At 37.0% G+C, this 21,968-nt stretch overlaps 1 protein-coding gene and 1 pseudogene across 1 annotated transcript; both read right to left on the reverse strand.

The window, feature by feature from the left end:
- Window positions 1–6,868: 6,868 nt before the first annotated feature.
- LOC140038366 (zinc finger CCCH domain-containing protein 14-like) lies at window positions 6,869–11,555 on the reverse strand (annotated as a pseudogene).
- A 5,955-nt stretch (window positions 11,556–17,510) lies between these two features.
- LOC113737331 (probable carboxylesterase 12) lies at window positions 17,511–18,963 on the reverse strand. Its single transcript, XM_027264577.2, has one exon. The coding sequence runs from the start codon at window positions 18,735–18,737 to the stop codon at window positions 17,793–17,795; it is 945 nt and encodes a 314-aa protein (XP_027120378.1). The 5' UTR covers window positions 18,738–18,963; the 3' UTR covers window positions 17,511–17,792.
- Window positions 18,964–21,968: the final 3,005 nt, after the last annotated feature.

Below are 21,968 nucleotides of genomic sequence, written 5' to 3' on the forward strand. Positions count from 1 at the left end.
CACAAACACACAGATATATATATATATATAGTTTAATCACATATACATAGATCTGGTATAAGTTTGGATTTGGATATGGATCATATAAAATTAGACCCTATCCAAATCCATAACCTTTTTTACAAGGTCTGAATTTGGGTAGGGTATGAGTTTGAGAAATTAAATCTAGACCCCACCCAAGTACATTGGGTCTGGGTTGGATTTGGATAAGATTCGATCTATTCACATGCTTACATCTAATACTATGATTAAAAAAAACCAAATTTTTGTTAATGGAGTACCCTCTAGATAAAATTCATAATTTAGGAAATTTTTTTTTCTATTATACTGTAACCTTTTGCTTCACAAAATTTATTTTCTTAGTTAAATAGATTAACTGACATAGTGTCAACATTTTTGCAATGTAACATTTCGGTTACTTTAACCTCTACAGTCTCCTTAATTTGCTTGACCTACCTAGGATGGTGAGAGGAGATATTACTTTAGATGCGCTTGGTTTTCCTAATTTTCGTAGAAGCAGGAGGTAAGGGTTGTTGCTATAGGTGGTCAGGGTATTCGATCATGCAATCCGGTGTGAGGTTTAGATCCTGGCTTCGTAATTTTGGCATAATAATAAAAAGTAGATTTCCTTTAAAAAAAAAAAAACAGTCTCCTTAATTTGCACGAGGTTAATTCCCCTTTGCTCCTTTGTGAGGAGAATTTATCAGCAAAATGGCAACTGCTCATTCTGTCATTCATTTAGTAATCCCCATTGTTCCTCAGTGACAAATTAGAACATAAGTGTAGAAAATAAATGTTAATAGACCAAAGCATGTTTTTCCCCAAATGGCAACTTTCTACACTTCTCACCTAAAGAAAAACCACCGCACACTTAAAAATTTTTATATTGTTGCTTTTGTTTCTCTTGACCTTGTTCACCTTAAGCAGGGGCGTTCTTGAACCCCAACTTTCACTCTATAGAGATTTTTTGTCCAAATTCCTCCTATCTCTTCCCTGAATTCAGGTTAGGACCAACTCAAATTACCATAAACTTGATATAATGTGGCCGATATATGTTTGCTAAACAAAGTTTCAGCAAATGGTTTTGACAAACAATCTTTTCACAAATAGTTTCTCTTGAAGCTATCAATATATAGACTCTTGTGCTAAATATATTTCTTTTCTTTTTTTTTGATAAGAAAGGGAAATATTTTTATTAAACTTGCTAGAAGTCATCGAGTACTAGTTGCTTTACAAAATCTGAAGGAAAATTTAGTAAGAAATCGATTAAATCGCTTGATTTAGCAAAGAGAGATAGTTCGTGAGCCACTTTATTCGACTTCCCGTGGAACCCATATAACATTAGTAACAGGAGAAGCTACCATAGCAAGTCTAAATCATCAATCACCGGGTGAATGGCAGAAAAATCTTTCTCGTTGAGCAAGAGATTAACCACTGTCACCGAATCATCTCCAAGAGTGAAGAATGGAAGCATCAAATGCAATATATGTGTCGTTTCAATGAGAAATGAAGTGCCCAAACATGAATTGTGTGAAGCGTTAAAGGGCACGTTGCTTGCACCAAAGATTTTTTAAGTAACAAATAATATAAAAGAGATATTAGGATCTGAAACCTGTTAATATAGTTATATTGATTTTGTAAAATAATTTAGTAATTACACCAAATTACCAGTAGACCCAAGACACCTAAGGTTCGTTTGGATGTGGTGTTATTGGGGGTATTCTTAAAAAACGCATTTAGTATTTTAAAACAAGATGGGTACAATATTTTTAGCACCCTCACTTCACCTTTCCCCCACACCTTCCGCTTCCCTCCTCCTCTTACATTAAAGTGCAGAATATAGGAAAATTATTTGTTGTAGTGCTAAATTACAGGGAGTAAAAAGTAATTTTTCCTTAAAACTTTCCAAGCCTTCAATTGTTTGAAATATAGCATATTTTTCTCTAACTCTTCTTTCATTCACAATCTATGCATTAACACTTCTAGAAATTTGAAAAACTAATAAATAATTAAATTGTATTGTTATTATTTCACACAATGTAGTCATAGACATATAATTATCTCCATGGACATGATATTACCTTGCTTTTTGTCCTTCTCTACAATTATTGGCGCTATTAATGTCCCACATTTTTGAAAGAATGAAATTGGAAAGAAAAAGCTCATTAAAGTAAAATTTCTCTAAAATAGAATTCGTTGTTGGAAGAGTTAGGATAAGGACTCAGTACAATCATGTTTTGTATGATTTCGTCCAATCATTGTATATGTTGAAATTTTTTGTATATAAATACATCATAAAGTTGTAATGAATATATGTCAAATATTTTATTCATGTATACTATTTTTAATTCAAATACAATAATATAATGTAATTGTACACTAAATAATGTAAAAGATGCAACAATTGGACCGAACCGTACCAAACCCCAACTGCATTAGCCCTTCTATGAGGACAAGAAAGTTAACTAGTCAAAATACATGCCATAAGAAAAATGAATAAAAAATAGAGACAATGAGTAAAATGGAATTGCAAAACTAATCTTCAAGTTTTGGCAATGGAAATTTTCTATGTATTTCCTTCTTTCTTTTTCGCTTGTTGCCTTTTTTCCTTCCTATTGATCCTGGCAAACTTCAACTAAAGTTGGACTATTTTTGTTTTGGTAGGAATATATATATTTTGTGCATAAGGCGTGCCATATAATATATTAATACAACAAATAATGTTGATTGACAATTGTTCGAGCCGACTCCTATTATTGTTGGGGGTATTATAGTCAATCCGGTTAATGGTCACATATTCTCATTTGCAACATCTAATGGATACTAAGAAAAAAATATTTAAATGGAAGCTTGTTCTACAACATTGAAGATCCGCATTGATACCTCTAACAAACACTAGCTAATATCTCAACTCCTATGCCTTGAAATATTAGAATTACATGGCAGCACAAGTTATTGAAGTTTCAAGACCTCAAGCCAAATTCTTGTGAGAGTCTTTTTAAGAGATTCCACTTAATTGTAAACTGCCCAAATTGATACTCCAAAAATTCTAGTTTTGAATTTGTTGATTGTGATGGCCTTATGCTCCCATGGATATGTCTCAAATCAACTCTAATTCGCATTAAATTTGCTTTTGGAAGACATTGTATTGAGCGTTTTTTTTTAAGCTGAAGGATTCTCTTAAGAAATCAAAATAGTGAAAAAATTATAAATTCAGCTATTCTAAACAATAGATTAATAATATAGAGTAGCTAGTGAAGAATATGATTATCCATGACAAACTGAGTCGATCAATATTAGAAAAGGTAAAGGAGCTTAGGGTCCGTTTGGTTGTATGGAAAATATTTTCCCGAAAACATGTTCCAAATTTTTCATTGTTTGGATTCAATCTAATTTTGAAAAATAATTTATCACAGAAAATAACTTACATTAAGAGAAGGAAAATAACTTCCTTATCCATCATACTAAAGTTATGTTTCTTTCTTAAAATCACATCCTCTTCTTTTCACAGCCTTTGACAAAAAAACTTTGAGACGATTGAAGATCATCGATTGAAGACCATCGGTAAACCAATCTCTTCTTCGCCGGTGACATCTCCAGTTCCGGTGAAGACCTACTTCTAGAGGTAGGTTGCTCTTCCAATTAGGTTATTCTCCTATTAAAAATCATCTGCAATTGTCCTCTATCTCTATCTCTGTCTCTCTCTAAAAAAGCAGCCAATATCAATGGCTCATCCCTACTCGACAGCTGCATCTCATCCCCATTATCGCCGCAGCATCTCCAACAAGGGCGAAGACTCCTTAAGTATTTGCAAAGGTATGATGGCCTCCTTTAGTTTTTTTCCCTCCCTTTCCTTTGATGCAAATGATGTTTTACTTTTTTTGTCCTTGTATGATTTCAATTAAGTGAGAATGAAATTTTATGTTTGTTTTCTTTTTCTTTGTGCTTTTGGTTTCATTGTCCATACATGTGATGCCAACTATTATAATTTTCCTACAGTTAGATATAGATAACGTACAGATGGATGTTTGATTCTTTCAACTATTAATTAAAGAAGAGAATCATGTGAAAAAAGGGAAAAACACAGAATAATTTTCATAAAAATGTCTAAATGATACCCAAAATTATTAAAGAATATTTGCTGACAATTTTTTTAGGCATCAAAGTGTGATCTCTAACAAGTTTTAGAAAAGTTGCTTGGCTGTTCACAAATCTTGTGAAAGCTTTTGCTCTATTCAATGCCCCTTTAATTACTTTTAAAGTTCCCATTTTCTTCATCATAATTTTTTTTTATTTTTTTCAACATAAATATATTGATTAGCATATTAAATGAACTTATAGATAAGTATACTAATGGTGCATTTACAAAAAATTGGTCTATGCCATATTGATTGCTAATTATAATTTCATTTGAGTAATTGAATATGAGCTCAAAAATCTTTTCATAATTCTGATATTTTCTCTATCTTAAAATTTTCAATTTAGCGAATTCCTTTTTTTCCCTTTTAAGAGCTTGTAGCCCCGCAGATGCACGAAAGCTTTACGTAATTTTAAAAATAAAAGATTAAAGAACTAAAAATAATCATACAGCTTACTATTAGTATATTGATTAGTAAATTTTTTTCTTTTGCAAATACAAACACAAATCAACTGCCAGCTTTGCAAGTTACCAAAGTATTAGTGAATTTTACCATTATTCATTTGGTGGCTTACTCGTTTTTTCAGCCATCTAAAGAGTAGTAAAAAGCAACAGTAAATCCATTAATTTCTACCAGGTTGTAGTAGATCGACATCACTGCGGCCAACCTCTCTTGCTGTATTAGGTTCCTTCGTTTAGTAAATAAAATTTATCCAAGCTACTCTTCTGATTGCATTTTTCACACCATTATGCTGGATTAGAACTTGAATAGCAAATTGTTCGATGTGAGTTTTAGGCCTTGTTCAAGGAAATTAATAAATGAGAATAATATGCACTCGGCAACCCACAAGAGATAATAACAAAGATGAAACAAACAATTCTAGAAGCACCAGATTTACATAATTCGATCAAATCAACTTACGTCCAGGTGCGAAGAAGGAACATTATATCAGTATGATTATGAGAGTATAAAATCATAAGAAAGTATTCATATGCCCAAAGCACTTAATACTAAAAATGTAATTAGAGACCAAAATAATACAAAAGGCTTAATAATCCGAAGATCCAGTAGCTCATAACTCTCTTGGTTTGGTATCTAACCTAAAATTTTTCTTAAATTGGGACCCCATAAAACTTCTCCTAGGCTGATAAAATTCTTCATCTGGGTATAATTCGTTATAAGAATGACAAGCTATTCATTCTTGCGATTGTTTTGAAAATGCTCAATTTAGTGGAGTCCTCTTTTTTCCTTTTAAAGAGTCTATAGCACGCTTGATGCACGAAACATTATGACTCTTATTAAAAAATCGAACATAGATTATTGTTAGTATACTAATTAATAATTTTTTTTTCTTTTGCAAATCGAATGGTTGCTAAACTATTCAGAGAATTGCTTTCACGGTACAATCCCAACAAGCCCTCCACCTTTGCCATTTGTTACATTCCCACAATCCAATTCCTTCCATGTCAGATTGCCTTTTGCAGCACCATTCCATCTCTGGCTTAGAATTTGAATAGCACATTGTTGGAGCTGAGGAAAACCACTTCCATGATCAAATCTCCAACTTTCTACAGAAGACTGCAGATGAGCAATTCCTAGACCAAAAGTATCCTTTGCTGCACAATACTGTTCCATTTACGAACTTCAATACACCTTCATTGCAAGGATCTTCAACCGAACAAACAATACAGCTTAGAAGGCCACTGGAAACTTCTGAATCCTTGTAGATATTATTGGTTCAAAACTTCAAAAATATCCTGGGCATGGATAGGATTATGTCTCGTAATCTCAACATCACATTTGTCTAGACTCCATATTTGAGGTATATCCCATTAAGTTCCGAGTTGAAACTTTTATAGCTCGTTTGGCATGCAATTAAGGCTTCTACACCAACCCCCCCCCATCTAATCAAGCATTAGTTGCTTTGGTGGTGGACTTTGCTCGTCAGTTTCATTAGTATGAAATAGCTGTGGGAACAAATAGGCGTGAGGAACAAATAATTTGTTGACTAATTTTTTGTACACTGTCAGTGTAAAAGTATTTTTATACAAATAACTCTAAATGCACAATAACTGGGCTCTATTTAAATTTGACACTCTTTTTCTGTACAAAATGTGGCAGTTGAAAGACTAAATTGTTGATCCAATTTTCTGCATGTCCTTTAGCTGTTCTCCCCTTTTGTCCCCTACTCTTTCTCATGCCCTTCTCTATCCCTTCCCCTTTTCCCCCTTCTCCCTCCAATTCCAACCTATTATAAGACATTTATAAGACATTCTGTTTTACTTTGTTCTCCCTCTCTCTTTAAATGCTAATGAGTATTTATTCACTCTCGAATACAGATTCAAAATTCTTCACCAAAACATGCACCATTTATGTACGATTTTTTCGATTTAGTCAAATAACCAATGTCTCTAAATTACTTTATTCATTTCTATGCAAACTATAAGAACTTTAATTGGAGACGAACTAAACAACAGATTATTTAGATAATTTCCAACTCATATTCACATGAGAAGTTCTGTGACTTGCTAGCATAATAAACAAATTACCATACAAAATCAAGAAGCATATTTTTACCCTTTGGGAATAACAGTTTAATATTTTTTCAAAATCAAGAGCAACAGTATGGTAGGTGCTTTATGCACATTGTTTTGATTCTTTAATTTACAGGAAAGCAACATATCCGTCCCCATGATAGAAAGATTGGTCCAAGGGCTGGCGTTGTGGGATTACACATACTGACTACATAATTCCCCTCCATAAGCAATCTGACATCTATCCCCAAAACTACAAGATCCCTCGGCAAAGTTCTGACATAGTTTCGTTTTGAAGTTACTTGCAGGAGCTGAGACTTTAGGCCCGTGGTTCCACTGGAGCAATTGAGTTCCTAGCTTTATATGATCAAATGTACCATCTTGTTCTTCAACTTAGGGTCTTACTCATGGTCCCTTATCACAAGTTTTGCACCAGTAGTGTGACAAATATGTTTTAACTCACACCACCTTTTACAATAATTGCTCCATCAATAGAAGCATCCACACTTATCTTAGCTGTAGCAGAAGCTCCAATTGAAGCTCCCTATAGCTTCAAATTCCGGAGGGGTAGACTGCATTCTTGCCACCAAACCTACCTGATAGTGGTTGTGCAGTGCGAGTATCTACACGCACAAGAGCGGTAGACTTGCCGAGCTCCCACTCTCCATAGGCAAAATGGCGTTTATCTCCAAATTTGCACTCTTCAGCTGTGTTGTATCCGTTGCCAAGGATCGTGTCACGCTTTAATGCCACCGGTTATGTAATGCATGATGCAGCATTCTTTCTTCACCAAGTTGACACCCCAAGGTTCTGCATCCATTTTTAGATTAAGGTATTGGAAGCATGATAGTAGATACTTTCCTTTGGCAAAATGTAAACTTGGACAGTCAAATTAAAAGTAAGCTTGAAGATGAAAAAAGATGGATGAAATATATGATCTTGCCAATTACAGTGTATAGAACCAGCTGATGCACTTTCTACACCGAGATTACTGCACAAGCTCCAAGAAAGCAACTAATAAAAGGGAAACTTCAAAGTAAACTTGATAGCAAAAAATTAGTAACATAACTTTGGCATACCAGAAATAAAAGACGAACAACAATGAGGACGTTAGAAAGTAAAATTTAGTGTCAAATGGGTAATTGATTCATGCGGGTAATATATTTTACTTTTGGCTTATTGAAGCAAGTAATTATAATACAACGGATTCGGCCATAGAAGTCTCCATCTTAAAACACCCAAGTTAAAGAAGTCCTCCTTTTTTAATTTATAGGGGCCTTTAGCTCACTTTATGCACGAAACATATATGAACTTCTTTATACACAATCAACACCCGTTAGACAAATCTTATAAAATATATGTACAAGATATTACTATACATTGATTTTATTCATCTGTCTTTTATCTGGTGCTTAATAGCTCGATGAAATAGTACATTCACAAAGTACTCTAGTACTTTCTTCATAATTAACATAATGCTACAACTATAGCATAGTTTTATAATATTTAGTATCTTAATCTTAAAAGAGATTGACAACCTCATTCCTAATAAGACAAACACAAAAAAGTACTTCATAAGAAAATTAAGAAATACAATTATATGGAATCCATATTTCATAGAACACGACTTTAAAAGATTGTACTATTTGAAAAGGTATAAATTTTAGCGCAGATGAAACAAAATCCACATTTTTGTTATTGTAAGTACCCCAACAGTTTAAAATTGGTAAATCATGACTTTTTGTTTTATATAGTACTTTAACTTATTGCTTCATAACTTTCTTTTTTTTTTTTTTAATACAACCACCAACACAGTATTAACATCTTTTCAATGTAATCTATAAAACATTTAATACATGGTTTAAGCTGCCTTTATTGTTGGAGACTGAATGACAAGTGATGTTGTCCTAGTATTCACTCTTGACAGCTCCAAATCCTGTGTAATTTAGAATGAATGGAAGCTTTTTAAGTTGAATGCTATTGGGACCATTCTATAGATTCTGATGATAAATAATAGAAGACGGAAGAGTCCCTGTAAAGAGTTTGACCCAATTCTGTATCTATTGAATGTCCAGGCTGTAGTTACTAATGATCACAGCCAAAAGCATAGAGAAAAAGATGATTTCCATACTCCGCCAAAATATATTTGCTAACCATTATACCTCTGTTCTTAGGCATGCATAAAACTTATTATAGAATTAACTCGTGTTTGAAACTTATTATAGACCAAAACATGCTTTTCTCGAAATGATAAGCTCTACACTTCTCTCTAGAGAAAAAATCAGCGTGCACTTCGAATTTTTCCCTACTGTTGCTTTTGTTTCTCTTAACCTTATTCATCTTCAGCACGGACACTCTTGAACCCCAACTGTCAAACTACAGAGATCTTAGTTTTGAAACCCCTTTCATCTCTTTCGTGAACTTCCCTTTTAGATCCACTAAGATTCCTATTTCAGCAAACCTTAAACTTCATGAAAATGCGGCCGATGCATCTTTGCTAAATAGAGTTCCTACAAATGGTTTTGTCAAACAATTTTTCATAAATTCTGAAAATTTCGGTAGCACTAATAAATTTTTGTTGAAGCTATCAGTATATACACTATTGTTTAAACATATTTCTTTTTCCAATAAATGGTTCATTAAAAAGCAACATGAACAGTCTAAACATATTTCTAATTTGAAATGTTAAATGGTACATTTCATTCACGAAAGATTTTTGCGCTGAAAAACGCTATAAGAATAAAAAAAAAACACTATAAAAATAGTACTCGAATCACAGGCATTGTGAGTTTGAAATTCACAGAAACCTGTCAGATTTGTCCCACTTTGCACCCCAAAAATAAATTGCATATGTCTCAAATTTGTACCACATAACTTCAAATGATAACAGCGTTAGCAAAAACTAAATAAACAGAGGACCATATTCACAACGTATACCTAGGGTACTCTGTTGGGTGTTAGCATAATTAGAGTATGAAAAAGGGCATTGTTTGCATGATTCTCTATTCCGTCTGTTCGGACCTAAGTAGGACGTACCTAAAATGTTAGCATGCAAAGTTCACGAAATTTAATTTAAGGGTGCAAGGTGAAAATAGGTACAAGTTTAGGAGTATAAAGTAAGTTTAGCGCAACGGATCTTCTGTCCCACTTTTTATTATATTGCTATTTCTCCTACATAAACATCATATTTTAGTTCTTTTTTGTTTCCTTAAAATCTAATAACTATTAATTCAGTAAAAAATAAATACAACAGCTTCAAAAAAGTAATATATAATAGAAAATTAAAAAATACAGTAGAAAATTTATAAAAAAATCTCATTTTTTATGCATTTTGATTTTTTGAGTTTGATAAATTTTGTGCATTACTGAATTAATAGTTATTGGATTTTAAGGAAACAAAAAAGAACTAAAACATGATGTTTATGTAGGAGAAATAACAATGTAATAAAAAGTGGGACAGAGAATAACACAGAGTGTGGGACAGAAGATCCGTTGCGTAAATTTAGTCCAAAAAATAATAGATCCAAATATTTAATATTTCCATATGAAAAAACTTGTCAAAAGAAAGGAAGCTAAACTTCCTTATATATGCATAAGCCATATTTGAATTCTCAAGCATAGACCTGGGGAAGATCATGACCAAAACATCTGTTCGTTATCTATAAGCTTGTATATGTTCAAACAAATTACCTGAAAAAAAAAAAAGGAAAGAAACAGAAGGTGGCTAATATATATGCAGAATGAGAGAAAGAAAAACAAAAGGTTAAAGAAAACTGAAAGACAATAAAAGTCTGACTATATACATCTTTTTAATCGAAGCAGAAATATTGGCTATTGAATCTTGAAACAAACCCAACATTTCACTATTACTTAATTCAAGCAAAAGAGATACATAATTATTTTCAAGCAATTCACCTCACTGTGAATACATACCACTAATTAAGCTCTTATTCTTATCGCACAATACATAATTTTTTTTCTTTTAGACACATAGATTGCACCAAAGGCATTTAGACATCATATTTCGTATGGGCTGGCTTTTAATCCTGCGGCTTGGTTTCTGGCTCAGCATCCACAGCCTCACCAGCAGATGAGCGGCACCTCCAACCCGTTCCGTGATAGTTGCGGCCACAGCAGCCATAGCTACAGTATCCACCGCCACCACGGTACTTGGATCCTTCCAGACCATTAGTCTTCTCTGCTGCATTGGCTGCAAATAATCACAAAGCCATGGAGATAAATAAATCAGTGCCCTCTAACAAAATTCACGAGTTTCGACTTTTAATGGGCTCGGAATAACAACGTTCATGCTTTTGCTAGCATTTGACAAGAAATAGTTGTTATGGTACAGAAACCAGAGAAGCCAGGGCTTTGCAGGAATCAGTAGGGAACAAGCTCAAACTAAGAAATCAATTATCAATGAATCAATAAAAGTAACAAATTGAACTCCAACTTTCATTAATTGAATCTGGAAAACAAATTACAAGAACAGAAATAATGGATTTAGCTAAGAAGGGGAAAGATTGAAGGAAAGTTTGGGAGGGAAAAATGAGGATTGATCCTCAAGTTAATTCAGACGAATCTGAGAGAATAATTCCTAAAAGCTACCAGAATAGAGCAGACAAGCTTGCTTTTATTGTTAACAGACTCTAACAGAATACTAGCTAGACTAATAAGAGTAAGACACGTGTCCAAGCATCTGCTAGTTGCCGCGCGTTTTGAATTTCTGTTGGAGTAGTTGAATCCCAGGAAAGGCGTGATTCTCTGATCACGCCTTCGATGACCTTCTGGCCCAGTGATCACGTCTTCCTCTGCTGACCTTCACTCCTCCATTGCTTCTGCTACCTAGCTCCTGCTTCTGTGTCCTTGGATAAACCCCCATTTCATTACAATACCTCCCCCCCATAAAAAACCTTGTCCTCAAGGTTGAAACTGAGGAAACTTCTCCCTGATCAACAAAGCATCTTCCCAAGTAGCATCTGTAGGTTCAGTTCCCCACCATTGTATTAGCCACTGGGAGACAACAGCATTTCCTCTTTTGATCATTCTTCTTCCCAGCAACATTACTGGTTCGACCCTGAGTAATCCCTTTTCATCAGTATCTGGGAGCTGCAAGATAGGTGTGGCTTTGTTCCCCAGCTTCTTCTTCAACAGGGAGACATGGAACACAGGATGGATCCTAGATGCAGTAGGCAATTGAAGCCTGTAAGCCACCTTACCAATCTTGTCTTCTATGAGGTAGGGACCAAAGTACTTAGCAGACAGCTTGGTATTGCTTCTTACCACCACTGATGATTGTCTATAAGGTTGTAGCCTCAAATAGACCCAATCACCTATTTGGAACTCTCTCTCACTCCTGTGTTCATCAGCATACTTTTTCATCCTCTCCTGAGCAGCCTTCAGATTTTTCTGTAGCAGATCATCCATCTGTTTCCTGTCCCTTAAGTAATCCCCCACTATTGCCACCTTAGCTTGCTCATAGGGGCCAAGAGCTAACTGAGGGGGTTTAGATCCATACAAGGCTTCAAAAGGGGTCATCTGGATAGCAGTGTGGTGAGTAGTGTTATACCACCATTCTGCCAATGACAGCCACGTGCTCCATCTCTTGGGTTCCAAGTGAGACATACACCTGAGATACATTTCCAACACTTGGTTGACCCTCTCTATTTGGCCATCGGTTTGAGGATGGTAGGCTGTGCTCATATCCAGCCTTACCCCCTGTAGTGTGAATAATTCAGTCCAGAACTGACTGATGAAGATTTTGTCCCTGTCTGAGACTATGCTCTGGGGCAAGCCATGCAACTTACTGATATGATCTAGGAAGAGCCTAGCTACCTTAGGGGCATCAAAAGGGTGAGTTAGGTTCAGGAAATGTGCATACTTAGTAAACCTGTCCACCACAACCATGATGGTATCTTTCCCTTCTGATTTGGGTAACCCCTCAATGAAATCCATGGTGATGTGACTCCAGGAGTGTTGTGGGATAGGAAGAGGTTGGAGAAGGCCTGGATAGGCCACACGTTCATCTTTGCACCTCCTGCAAGTATCACATTGCAGTATTGTTGTTTGGATCTCTTTGAACATACCTGGCCAGTGAAACAGCTGCTTAGCCCTCATCCAACTGGCCTGTATGCCTGAATGTCCTCCTAGCTGAGAGTCATGAAGGGTAGAGATGAGTTTCTTCCTTATGTCTCCCCCCTGACCTACTACAATTCTCCCCTTATACCTCAGAATTCCACTTTGATAGTTGTAATCTGAGCTCAGTCCTGGACAGGTGAGAAGACCCCTGATGATATCCTGTGCCCAGTCATCTCCCATATAGCTTCCTACTACCTCCTTCATCCATTCTGGAGTGACTGTGGAGGTCACTGCACATTCAGCTTCATCTCTTCCTCTCCTGGAAAGTGCATCTGCCACTACATTCTCCCTCCCCTTTTTGTAGCAGATCTCATAACTTAATCCCATCAGTTTAGTCAGCCACTTCTGTTGGAGAGGGGTGGTGATCCTCTGTTCCAGCAGGTATTTCAAGCTTTGATGGTCAGTGTTGATGATGAAATGATGTCCTTCTAAATAGTGTCTCCACTTAGTGACTGCTGTGACCAAGGCAAGCAACTCCTTTTCATAAATTGATAATCCCAAGTTCTTCTGTCCCAAGCTCTGACTGAGGTAAGCTATGGGTCTCCTGCTCTGCATCAAAACTGCCCCTATTCCTCCATAACAAGCATATGTTTCGACCACAAAAGGTTGGGAGAAGTCTGGGAGGGCTAGCACAGGGGTGTTGCACATAGCTATTTTCAGCTTCTGAAAAGCATCCTCAGCTTCCTCCCCCCAGTTAAAGCCATCTTTCTTGAGGAGAGTGGTTAAGGGCTTTGCAATAGCTCCATACCCTTTGACAAATTTCCTGTAGTATCCTGTCAGTCCAAGAAATCCCTTCAGCTGTTTGGTGTTCACTGGTTTTTGCCACTGCATCATGCTGTCAATCTTCTGGGGGTCAGCCCTTACTCCCTCTGCTGAAATGATGTGGCCTAAGTACTCCACCTGTTGTTGAGCAAAAGAGCACTTACTCTCTTTTGCATAGAGCTGGTGTTGTCTCAGAATTTCCAGGACTTCAGTGACATGCTGCTCATGCTCCTTCAGAGTAGGACTGTAAATCAGAATATCATCAAAAAATACTAAAACATACTTCCTGAGTTGCTTCTGGAAAACCTGGTTCATCAAACCTTGAAAGGTTGCAGGGGCATTGGTCAGCCCAAATGGCATGACCTTGAATTCGTATAGCCCCTGGTGTGTCCTGAAAGCTGTCTTGTGTATGTCTTCCTCTCTTACCCTTATCTGGAAGTATCCAGCTCTGAGATCAATTTTGGTGAAGTATTTGGATCCATGTAGTTCATCCAGTAACTCATCAATAAGGGGCATAGGGAACTTGTTCTTGACTGTTAGATCATTGAGCTGCCTATAATCCACACAAAACCTCCATGAGCCATCCTTCTTCTTGACCAGAAGTACAGGAGAAGCAAAGGGGCTGCTGCTCAACTGAATGATCCCAGTTTGGAGCATTTCCTGCACTAGTTTCTCAATCTCAGTTTTCTGGATGTAGGGGCACCTGTAGGGCCTTATTTGGAATGGTTTTGCCCCTTCCTTAAGAGTGATATGATGATCCTGACTCCTCTCAGGAGGTAATCCCTGTGGTTCTTGGAATACATCCCTAAATTCCTGCAACAGCTTCTCTACTTCTGGTAGGATTGGCTCCTGGTCTGGTTTCTCATCCACCACTGTACTTACCTGTGCCAAGATTCCATATGACTGCTTCCTAGTCCACTTGTACAACCTACTTCCTCTTATCAGTTTTAACTGTACTGTACTGTCCTCCCCTTTCAGCTCTATCTGTTGCCTTTCCTTCCTGAACTTCATACTCAAACTTCTGAAATCAAATTCCATGGGACTGTACCTTGCCAACCAGTCAACTCCTAGGATCATGTCACACCCCCCTAACCTTAGTGTGTTGAACTGATGTTGGAACTCATACCCCTGCATTTTCCATGTTACTGGTTTTGTAATGTTTCTAGACTGTAGTTTTTCTCCATTCGCCACCCTTACTGAAAGAGTTCCCCCTTCTGTCCCCAACTTCAAGTTTTTGGCCATCTGTTCATCAATAAAACAGTGTGTACTGCCACTGTCTACCAATGCAACAATGGTTTTCCCCTTAATTATCCCTTTGATCCTGATGGTCCTATGTTCACTCCCCCCTGCCAAGGCATGGATGGACACTTCCATGTGTTCGTTTTCTAATTCCCCTCCAATGCAATCACAGAACACATCAGATTCATCCTGTTTTTCCCCCTCTATTTCAGTGGTCCCCTATCAACAAGTTTAAATGAGACTGCCTACACACATGTCCTATGGTATAAGGTTCAGCACATTTGAAGCATAGCCCCTTCTCCCTCCTAAGGTTGAGCTCTGCTGGGGTGAGTCTTTTGAACTGGTTCTGAGGATTGGTATAGTTGTTGTGTATTTTAGGAAATGATCTGTCAGGAACTTTAGGATAGTTGGGAGGTTTGTCAGGAGATTTTGTATAGTTTGTGGGTTTGAGTAAAGGCTTCTGGTAATTGGGGCTGTAAGAGGTGGTCTTATGGATTTTCTGTAAGGCTCTCAGGTTCCTTTCCTGCAGTTTGGCAGCCTCTATGGCATCTGCTAGTGACTTAGGTTTGGCCATTTTTACCATAGTTACTATCTCTTCTTTCAATCCACTAAGGAAACAGGTTTTATAATAGCAATCTTGTAAATGGGGAAGAGAAGGCATTACCAAGGCTTTGAGCATTTCAAATTGCTCCAGGTAGTCAGCTATTGATCCTGTTTGCATCAGTTTATTGAATTCCTCTATAGCTTCCTCAGGAGAGCCATCACCAAATCTTTCGCATAGTGCATTGCAGAACTCCTCCCATGGAACAGCATCTCTGCCACCAAACACTCCATGGAACCATATTTCTGCTTTATCTCTGAGGTAGAGCTCTGCAACCTCAGATTTCATCTCCTCCTCCACTCCATTGATCTTAAAGTATTTGTTGGCCTTCCTAATCCACTCCCTTGGGTTCTCCCCATTGAATGCTGGCAGATCTACCTTAGGTAACCTGGAAAGTATTCGGTTCTCCCTGATTTCAGATCTATCCTGGACCCCTTTCTGCCCCTCTCTCCTCCTGCTACCTTCCTGGTGTCCTGGTTCTGGCACTGAGCTGCCGCCTGCCAGATCCTTCTCTTTGTCATTTAGTTTTGCTAATACTTGCGCCATCATGTTCATCATGCCTTCATACTTCTGATCCAAACTTTTGAGAGCCTTCTCAGTGCTCTCCTGCCTGTGCTCCATAATCCTTACAGCCTGTTCTATTCCATCACTCCTGTTAGCAAAAGTTCTTACTACACTTCCCAATTCTGTCACTTCCTTCCTCAACTCATCCTGATTTTTAGCCATTTCCCAATGGCTCGTAGCTAGCTCTGATACCACTGTTATGGTACAGAAACCAGAGAAGCCAGGGCTTTGCAGGAATTAGTAGGGAACAAGCTCAAACTAAGAAATCAATTATCAATGAATCAATAAAAGTGAACAAATTGAACTCCAACTTTCATTAATTGAATCTGGAAAACAAATTACAAGAACAGAAATAATGGATTTAGCTAAGAAGGGGAAAGATTGAAGGAAAGTTTGGGAGGGAAAAATGAGGATTGATCCTCAAGTTAATTCAGACGAATCTGAGAGAATAATTCCTAAAAGCTACCAGAATAGAGCAGACAAGCTTGCTTTTATTGTTAACAGACTCTAACAGAATACTAGCTAGACTAATAAGAGTAAGACACGTGTCCAAGCATCTGCTAGTTGCCGCGCGTTTTGAATTTCTGTTGGAGTAGTTGAATCCCAGGAAAGGCGTGATTCTCTAATCACGCCTTCGGTGACCTTCTGGCCCAGTGATCACGTCTTCCTCTGCTGACCTTCACGCCTCCATTGCTTCTGCTACCTAGCTCCTGCTTCTGTGTCCTTGGATAAACCCCCATTTCATTACAATAGTATACTAATCCACAGAATACGTTCTTGGTTAACTACCACTTTTTAGTTTTCAATATTCAGGGTGATAAATTTGGAATGCCAACATTCATCCTTTTGCTAGCGTTTGACAAGAATATACACTAATCCACAGAATGTATTCTTGGTTACCTACCACTTTTTCAGTGGTTCATAATTTAGGGTGATGAATTTGGTCTCTTGATATTTTGCCCAGAAAATTTTTGAAGACATTGAACAGAAATTCTAAGATGGCAAACAGAAGAAAGCTTTAGCAGATAGAAAATTAAGATGGCATTGACAAACTTTCATATGGAATTAAAAGCACCATTTCGTGTGTTGTAATTGTGGAATAGACCATTTTGGTCACCTAGAAATTGTGGAGACTAAATAATTTTGTCCAATATTTGAAAACTTGGACATATCATATATTAATAAATGCTTACCAAAAGTTAGGTGCCCATGTGGTCTAACCGACTAAATAGCCATCACAAAAAACCAAACAATTGATGGCGGTTGGCTGGCAGGGTACCTAGCCGATTGCCCTTTAAAACCGGAGCTTAATGAAGAAGTAGTGTCAATTTCTCACCAAGGTTGTAAACTATTTCTAATTGTCACATTAAAATTGAAGATAAGAGAGTAAAATGCTAATACAGTCTCTCTGTCATTCTGGTATTGTGCTAACAAAAATTTCGGTCAAATGCTTGAGCCATAATTAGTAGTCTTCAAGACTGGTGTTAGTCTTCCGAGCAGGAAACAATGGAAATTGTATTAATAGGCAAATGCTTGCCATAAAAACAAATATAAGTATATTTTGAGTAAAATATTAATGCAACTGACAGCAAGGAGAACTCAAAGAGCTCTTTCATGGCAATTGGGGGTAGACCAGATAGAAGAAACCAGTGAGAAACTACGCTGCAATGGGTTTGTGTCCGTTAACTAGTAATACAAGGCTTTAGAAAGGTAGTTTATTGAAATTTGAGTAACATACGACGGCAGAAAACTGAAAATCAATATCATATTTCACGGAAGAAGCCGAACAGGCAAAGAGCTACTCATCAACAGGGCCTAATTTCCCAAGAATGAAACCAGGCGTTTCATCAAGATTCCAGCATTGTCACCACTTGGATTCAGTATATGAAAAGTATGGCCCTCCTTTTCAACATCCACAACCTCCAATTCACCACTCCATCCGCTCATCTTTATCGCCTCACAGTAACGCAAACTCCTATCTCGAAGAGGATCTGTCTCCGATGTAAACAACAGAATCTTCCCGCACACAAGGCCCGACAGCAGTTCAGGACTTGCCATTGGATTAAGCCTTGGATCATCCCACCCTTTGAAATCTGAAGTGATGTACTCCCATAATTCTTCACGCCCTCCTTTACCAAAAAATGGATGCGCTAAAATCAACCCCTCAAGCTTTACACCATCTCCCAACCCCTCTTGGCTGGCTTTGACAGTCATGTAATGTGCAATGTTGCCTCCCGCGCTGTCACCTGCCAAAAACACCCGAGAAAAGTCGGCGTGATTATTGAGCCATGGTTCAGGGCCTTTTCTATTGGCATGGGAGTCGACCCATTTTGTTACTGCCCAAGAATCATCGAAGCATGCGGGGATAGGGTGCTCCGGAGCCAACCTGTACTCGACAGACACGGCAACGACGTTAGCCTCAGCTACTACGGAGGTAAGATAGCTATGGTATACGACGCCGAAAGCTGATCCGATGACAAATGCCCCCCCGTGGATGTAGATCAGAACGGGAAGTTTCTCGTCGGGTTTGACTGTGGCCGGAAGATATAAGCGTGCACATGCTTGGGTTTCTGATGAAATGATGACATCTTTTGATCGGACGCCACCAGTGCTTTGGGGATCGTCTGAGTCTGCTGGAGGGACGAAGGGAGCTTTGATGAATTTTTCGACGCGGCCATCCTTGTACACTCGGAAGAAAGGAACGAAATCGAGAGCTATTAGGTCCGGATCTGCATGTGGAATTGGGGGGAGCGAGTCCATGAATGATAGTTTGGTGTAATCGCAAAAAGTTATGAAGAATTTTTCTGTCGAACGTACTCAAACGAAGTGAATGCTAAAGTAGGGACTGCAAAGTAGGAATTTAAGAAGAAATTTGATCACTGCAACACAGGACACTCTCCTATTGTTCTTGTAGCGGTTGATATATCATATAGATGAGAGCGGCCGGCAGACCTCTTTTGGTGCTTTTGCATGTATCATTGCGACTTTCAAAGTCTTTATTCACCTAATTCATTCATCACCATTTATTAGTTTTAGAATTTAGGTGGATTCGACTTCCTTGGTCCTATTACTACTAGCCTTGTCAATGAGCTGAGTTGAGCACGAATAGTGCTTTACTCCAATTCGAACTCGTAAGAATTATTTGAGTTCGAACTTATCCGAAAATCAAATTTTGGTGCTCGAGATTGATTGGAGAAAAATACGAGGAACTCGAGCTCATTTGAGAAATCAATTCAAGTACTTTTTTTTCTGCTTTTTTGCCAATTTTTGATTGGCTTATGATTTTTAATTTCTACTTATTATACTTTAGATTAAATGTAATTAGATGAACATACTTACTTAGTACTCACACCTAAAAATAGGTAAAATAAGTAATTGTCCACAATAAAAATAGATTTTAGTAATCTTACATAAATATGTAAAATTAGTATACGTTCAAATATTTTTAAGCATACTTGCTTTGAACATATAACTTGAGCTCGAACTCAAACCCAAACTCCATTAGCGTGCATTTGATCGAATTGTTGGCGGGTAGTTGGATTCGTTCCCAGTCCCTAAACTTCAAGCCTTCTCTTTTCTTTCTCTTTCTTTTTCCATTTCTTTAATTGACAGGATAGAGGATAAAGCGCATTTACTTACAAGACGCGCTTAATAATTCTGCCCCCTGTCAGCCTAAGGAGTCGGTCTTGGTAGTTATTGCAGCAAAGCCAGCGGGCCCAAAGTTGAAAGCAGCTGCTCGTGGTATCGATCCCATCTGGGCCATAGCCATAGTGTCTAATCTGTGAATTAGGAGACAAATAGGCAAATTGCCGGATGAGCCTAACTAGACATTTGATGTGTTTCTGACTAGAAAAACGAAAGAATAATGATTATAACAAATTAACAACCAAAGGGATGGCAACGGGCAGGGTTTGGGGTTCCCGCCCCTGCCCGCCTTCCTTTTGCTCCATCCCCTTCCTCCGTGGTTGCCCATGGAAGAAGAAAACAGCAGTTCCTAATTGTTCACCACCTCTTCCCAACAAAAAAGAGGTGGTAAATGTTTTTCTTTTTTATGTTTTTGTTAGGTGTATTTGATATTGTGTATATTTAGAGTGTTTTTGAAATTTGTTACTATAGATTGTCATTTACCTCCAAAATATTTTTAAGTTTTCTGTGAACCCATTCTTTAATCATTCTTTTATTTCACATATATCAAATCGTTATTGTATATTTTTCTACAAAAATTTCAGAAAATAACAATCAAAATGGGTTCTTAGTTTCTAAATCATCTTTGACACCTAATTCTAATCTCATTTTCTAATAATAAATATAATTCTAAAACTACTAAATTTCGAAGTATGCTTGGTTTAATTTTATCAACACGGTCACATATTGGGTGGGTTGAGATTTAGTGACCCCTGTCAAGCACATCAGCCTACTTCTCTTACATGTTCCCATGGTATACATGGGCAACAACTACAAGGGGCGTAAAAGACTATGTCAAAACTTGGGCCCAATCTTCCCTGTTGGGTCTGCCACTGTATCATACGCAAGTATTGACCCTATTGGTAAGTGAGTTCTTTGGGTGTTTGTCTAAAACTTTATTGTAACTTACTGTTGAAATTGTAAAAAAAAAAATTTTAAGTATGTAAATTTTTGGATATTTTGAAATATATTGTTTAAAAATTTTGAGAAGTTTTTTGAGGTCACTGTAGCTAAAATTGTTTAAAAATTTGTAACAGACAAACTTGGCAAAAAATTTGTTTGCCAAACAAGGCTGTTGTTAGCGTACAAAAAATTTGTAGTAAAATTTTTGAATCAAACACTCATCGCCACCCTAACCTCCCTACGGGTACAATATTGCTAAATAGAAGTTAAATTGACCTACCCAAAAACAATGAAATCGGCAACTCAAGCGACAATCTCAGAAGAAACAAGAAGTACAAGTGCAAAAGAAATTATTTTCAAGTACATATTTTGCAAAAAAAAAATTGTAATCACTTTTTCGAGCATTTTTTTTTTAATTTTACATACATCAAATCACAAATGTATCACATTATTATTTTTAAAAAAATTTCAAATAATTTCAAACCAAACATGCTCGAGCTTATTGAAGATGCCATTTGATCTCGACCTTGATGATTTGTAAAGCTTGGCCCTAGTGTTTAGAGCTGTGAAGTGATGACCCATCTTGGATCCAAAGGCCTCATGAACATCAGAGGGACTTCAAGTGCATGGATTTTGTCCATTGTTATCTAGTGTTTGATTGTATGAGTCTGGTGCATGGAGGGTCATTTAATGGAGTCCAAATTGCATAACAATTATTATTGGATAAGATAAAAGAAACGAAAATGCCATTTGTTCTGGAGTCACGCATGACTCTCGTTGTCACTTTTACTTCCTCAAGCTGAGAATTCTGGTCTCAATTTCCTTCCTCATTAATGGGTCCATGTTTGTCCATGTTTTCCCATAACAAGAATAATAAAACAATTGCCATAATTGCATTTGAATTTTCAATGTGTCTTCAATTATAAAGCGTCTGTCTTATTGTGTTGGCTGCCAGTTTAACCATATTTGCATTGTACTTCTATATTACTAACTCAAAAAGGAACTGAAAACATCATGCTCTTAGGGTCCGTTTGGTTGGACTGAAAATATTTTCCTAGGGAAAATATTTTCCATCGAAGTCATTTTCCTGGAAAATCACTTCCTTCCCCATAATTTTCCAGTGTTTGGTTATTAAGTGAAAATATTTTCCAAATTCCTTTTTTCATAATTTTCCGGTGTTTGGTTTGTCACTGAAAATATTTTCTGATATATTTGTTGATATGTTGCAAATATTTTTTTTACTCTCAAAACATTTATTTCATTACAAGTTAATTTTAGTTTCTATCCATTATAATCAAATTATCATTTCTATAAAATGTCTATTCATATTATACCATGAATTCTTAAATGGAATTATTAATGGAATCTTGGATTTATTCATAATTTGTTAATTCTTGCTGCCGA

Source organism: Coffea arabica, chromosome 3e, assembly GCF_036785885.1.
Source record: "Coffea arabica cultivar ET-39 chromosome 3e, Coffea Arabica ET-39 HiFi, whole genome shotgun sequence".
Lineage (NCBI taxonomy): Eukaryota > Viridiplantae > Streptophyta > Magnoliopsida > Gentianales > Rubiaceae > Coffea > Coffea arabica.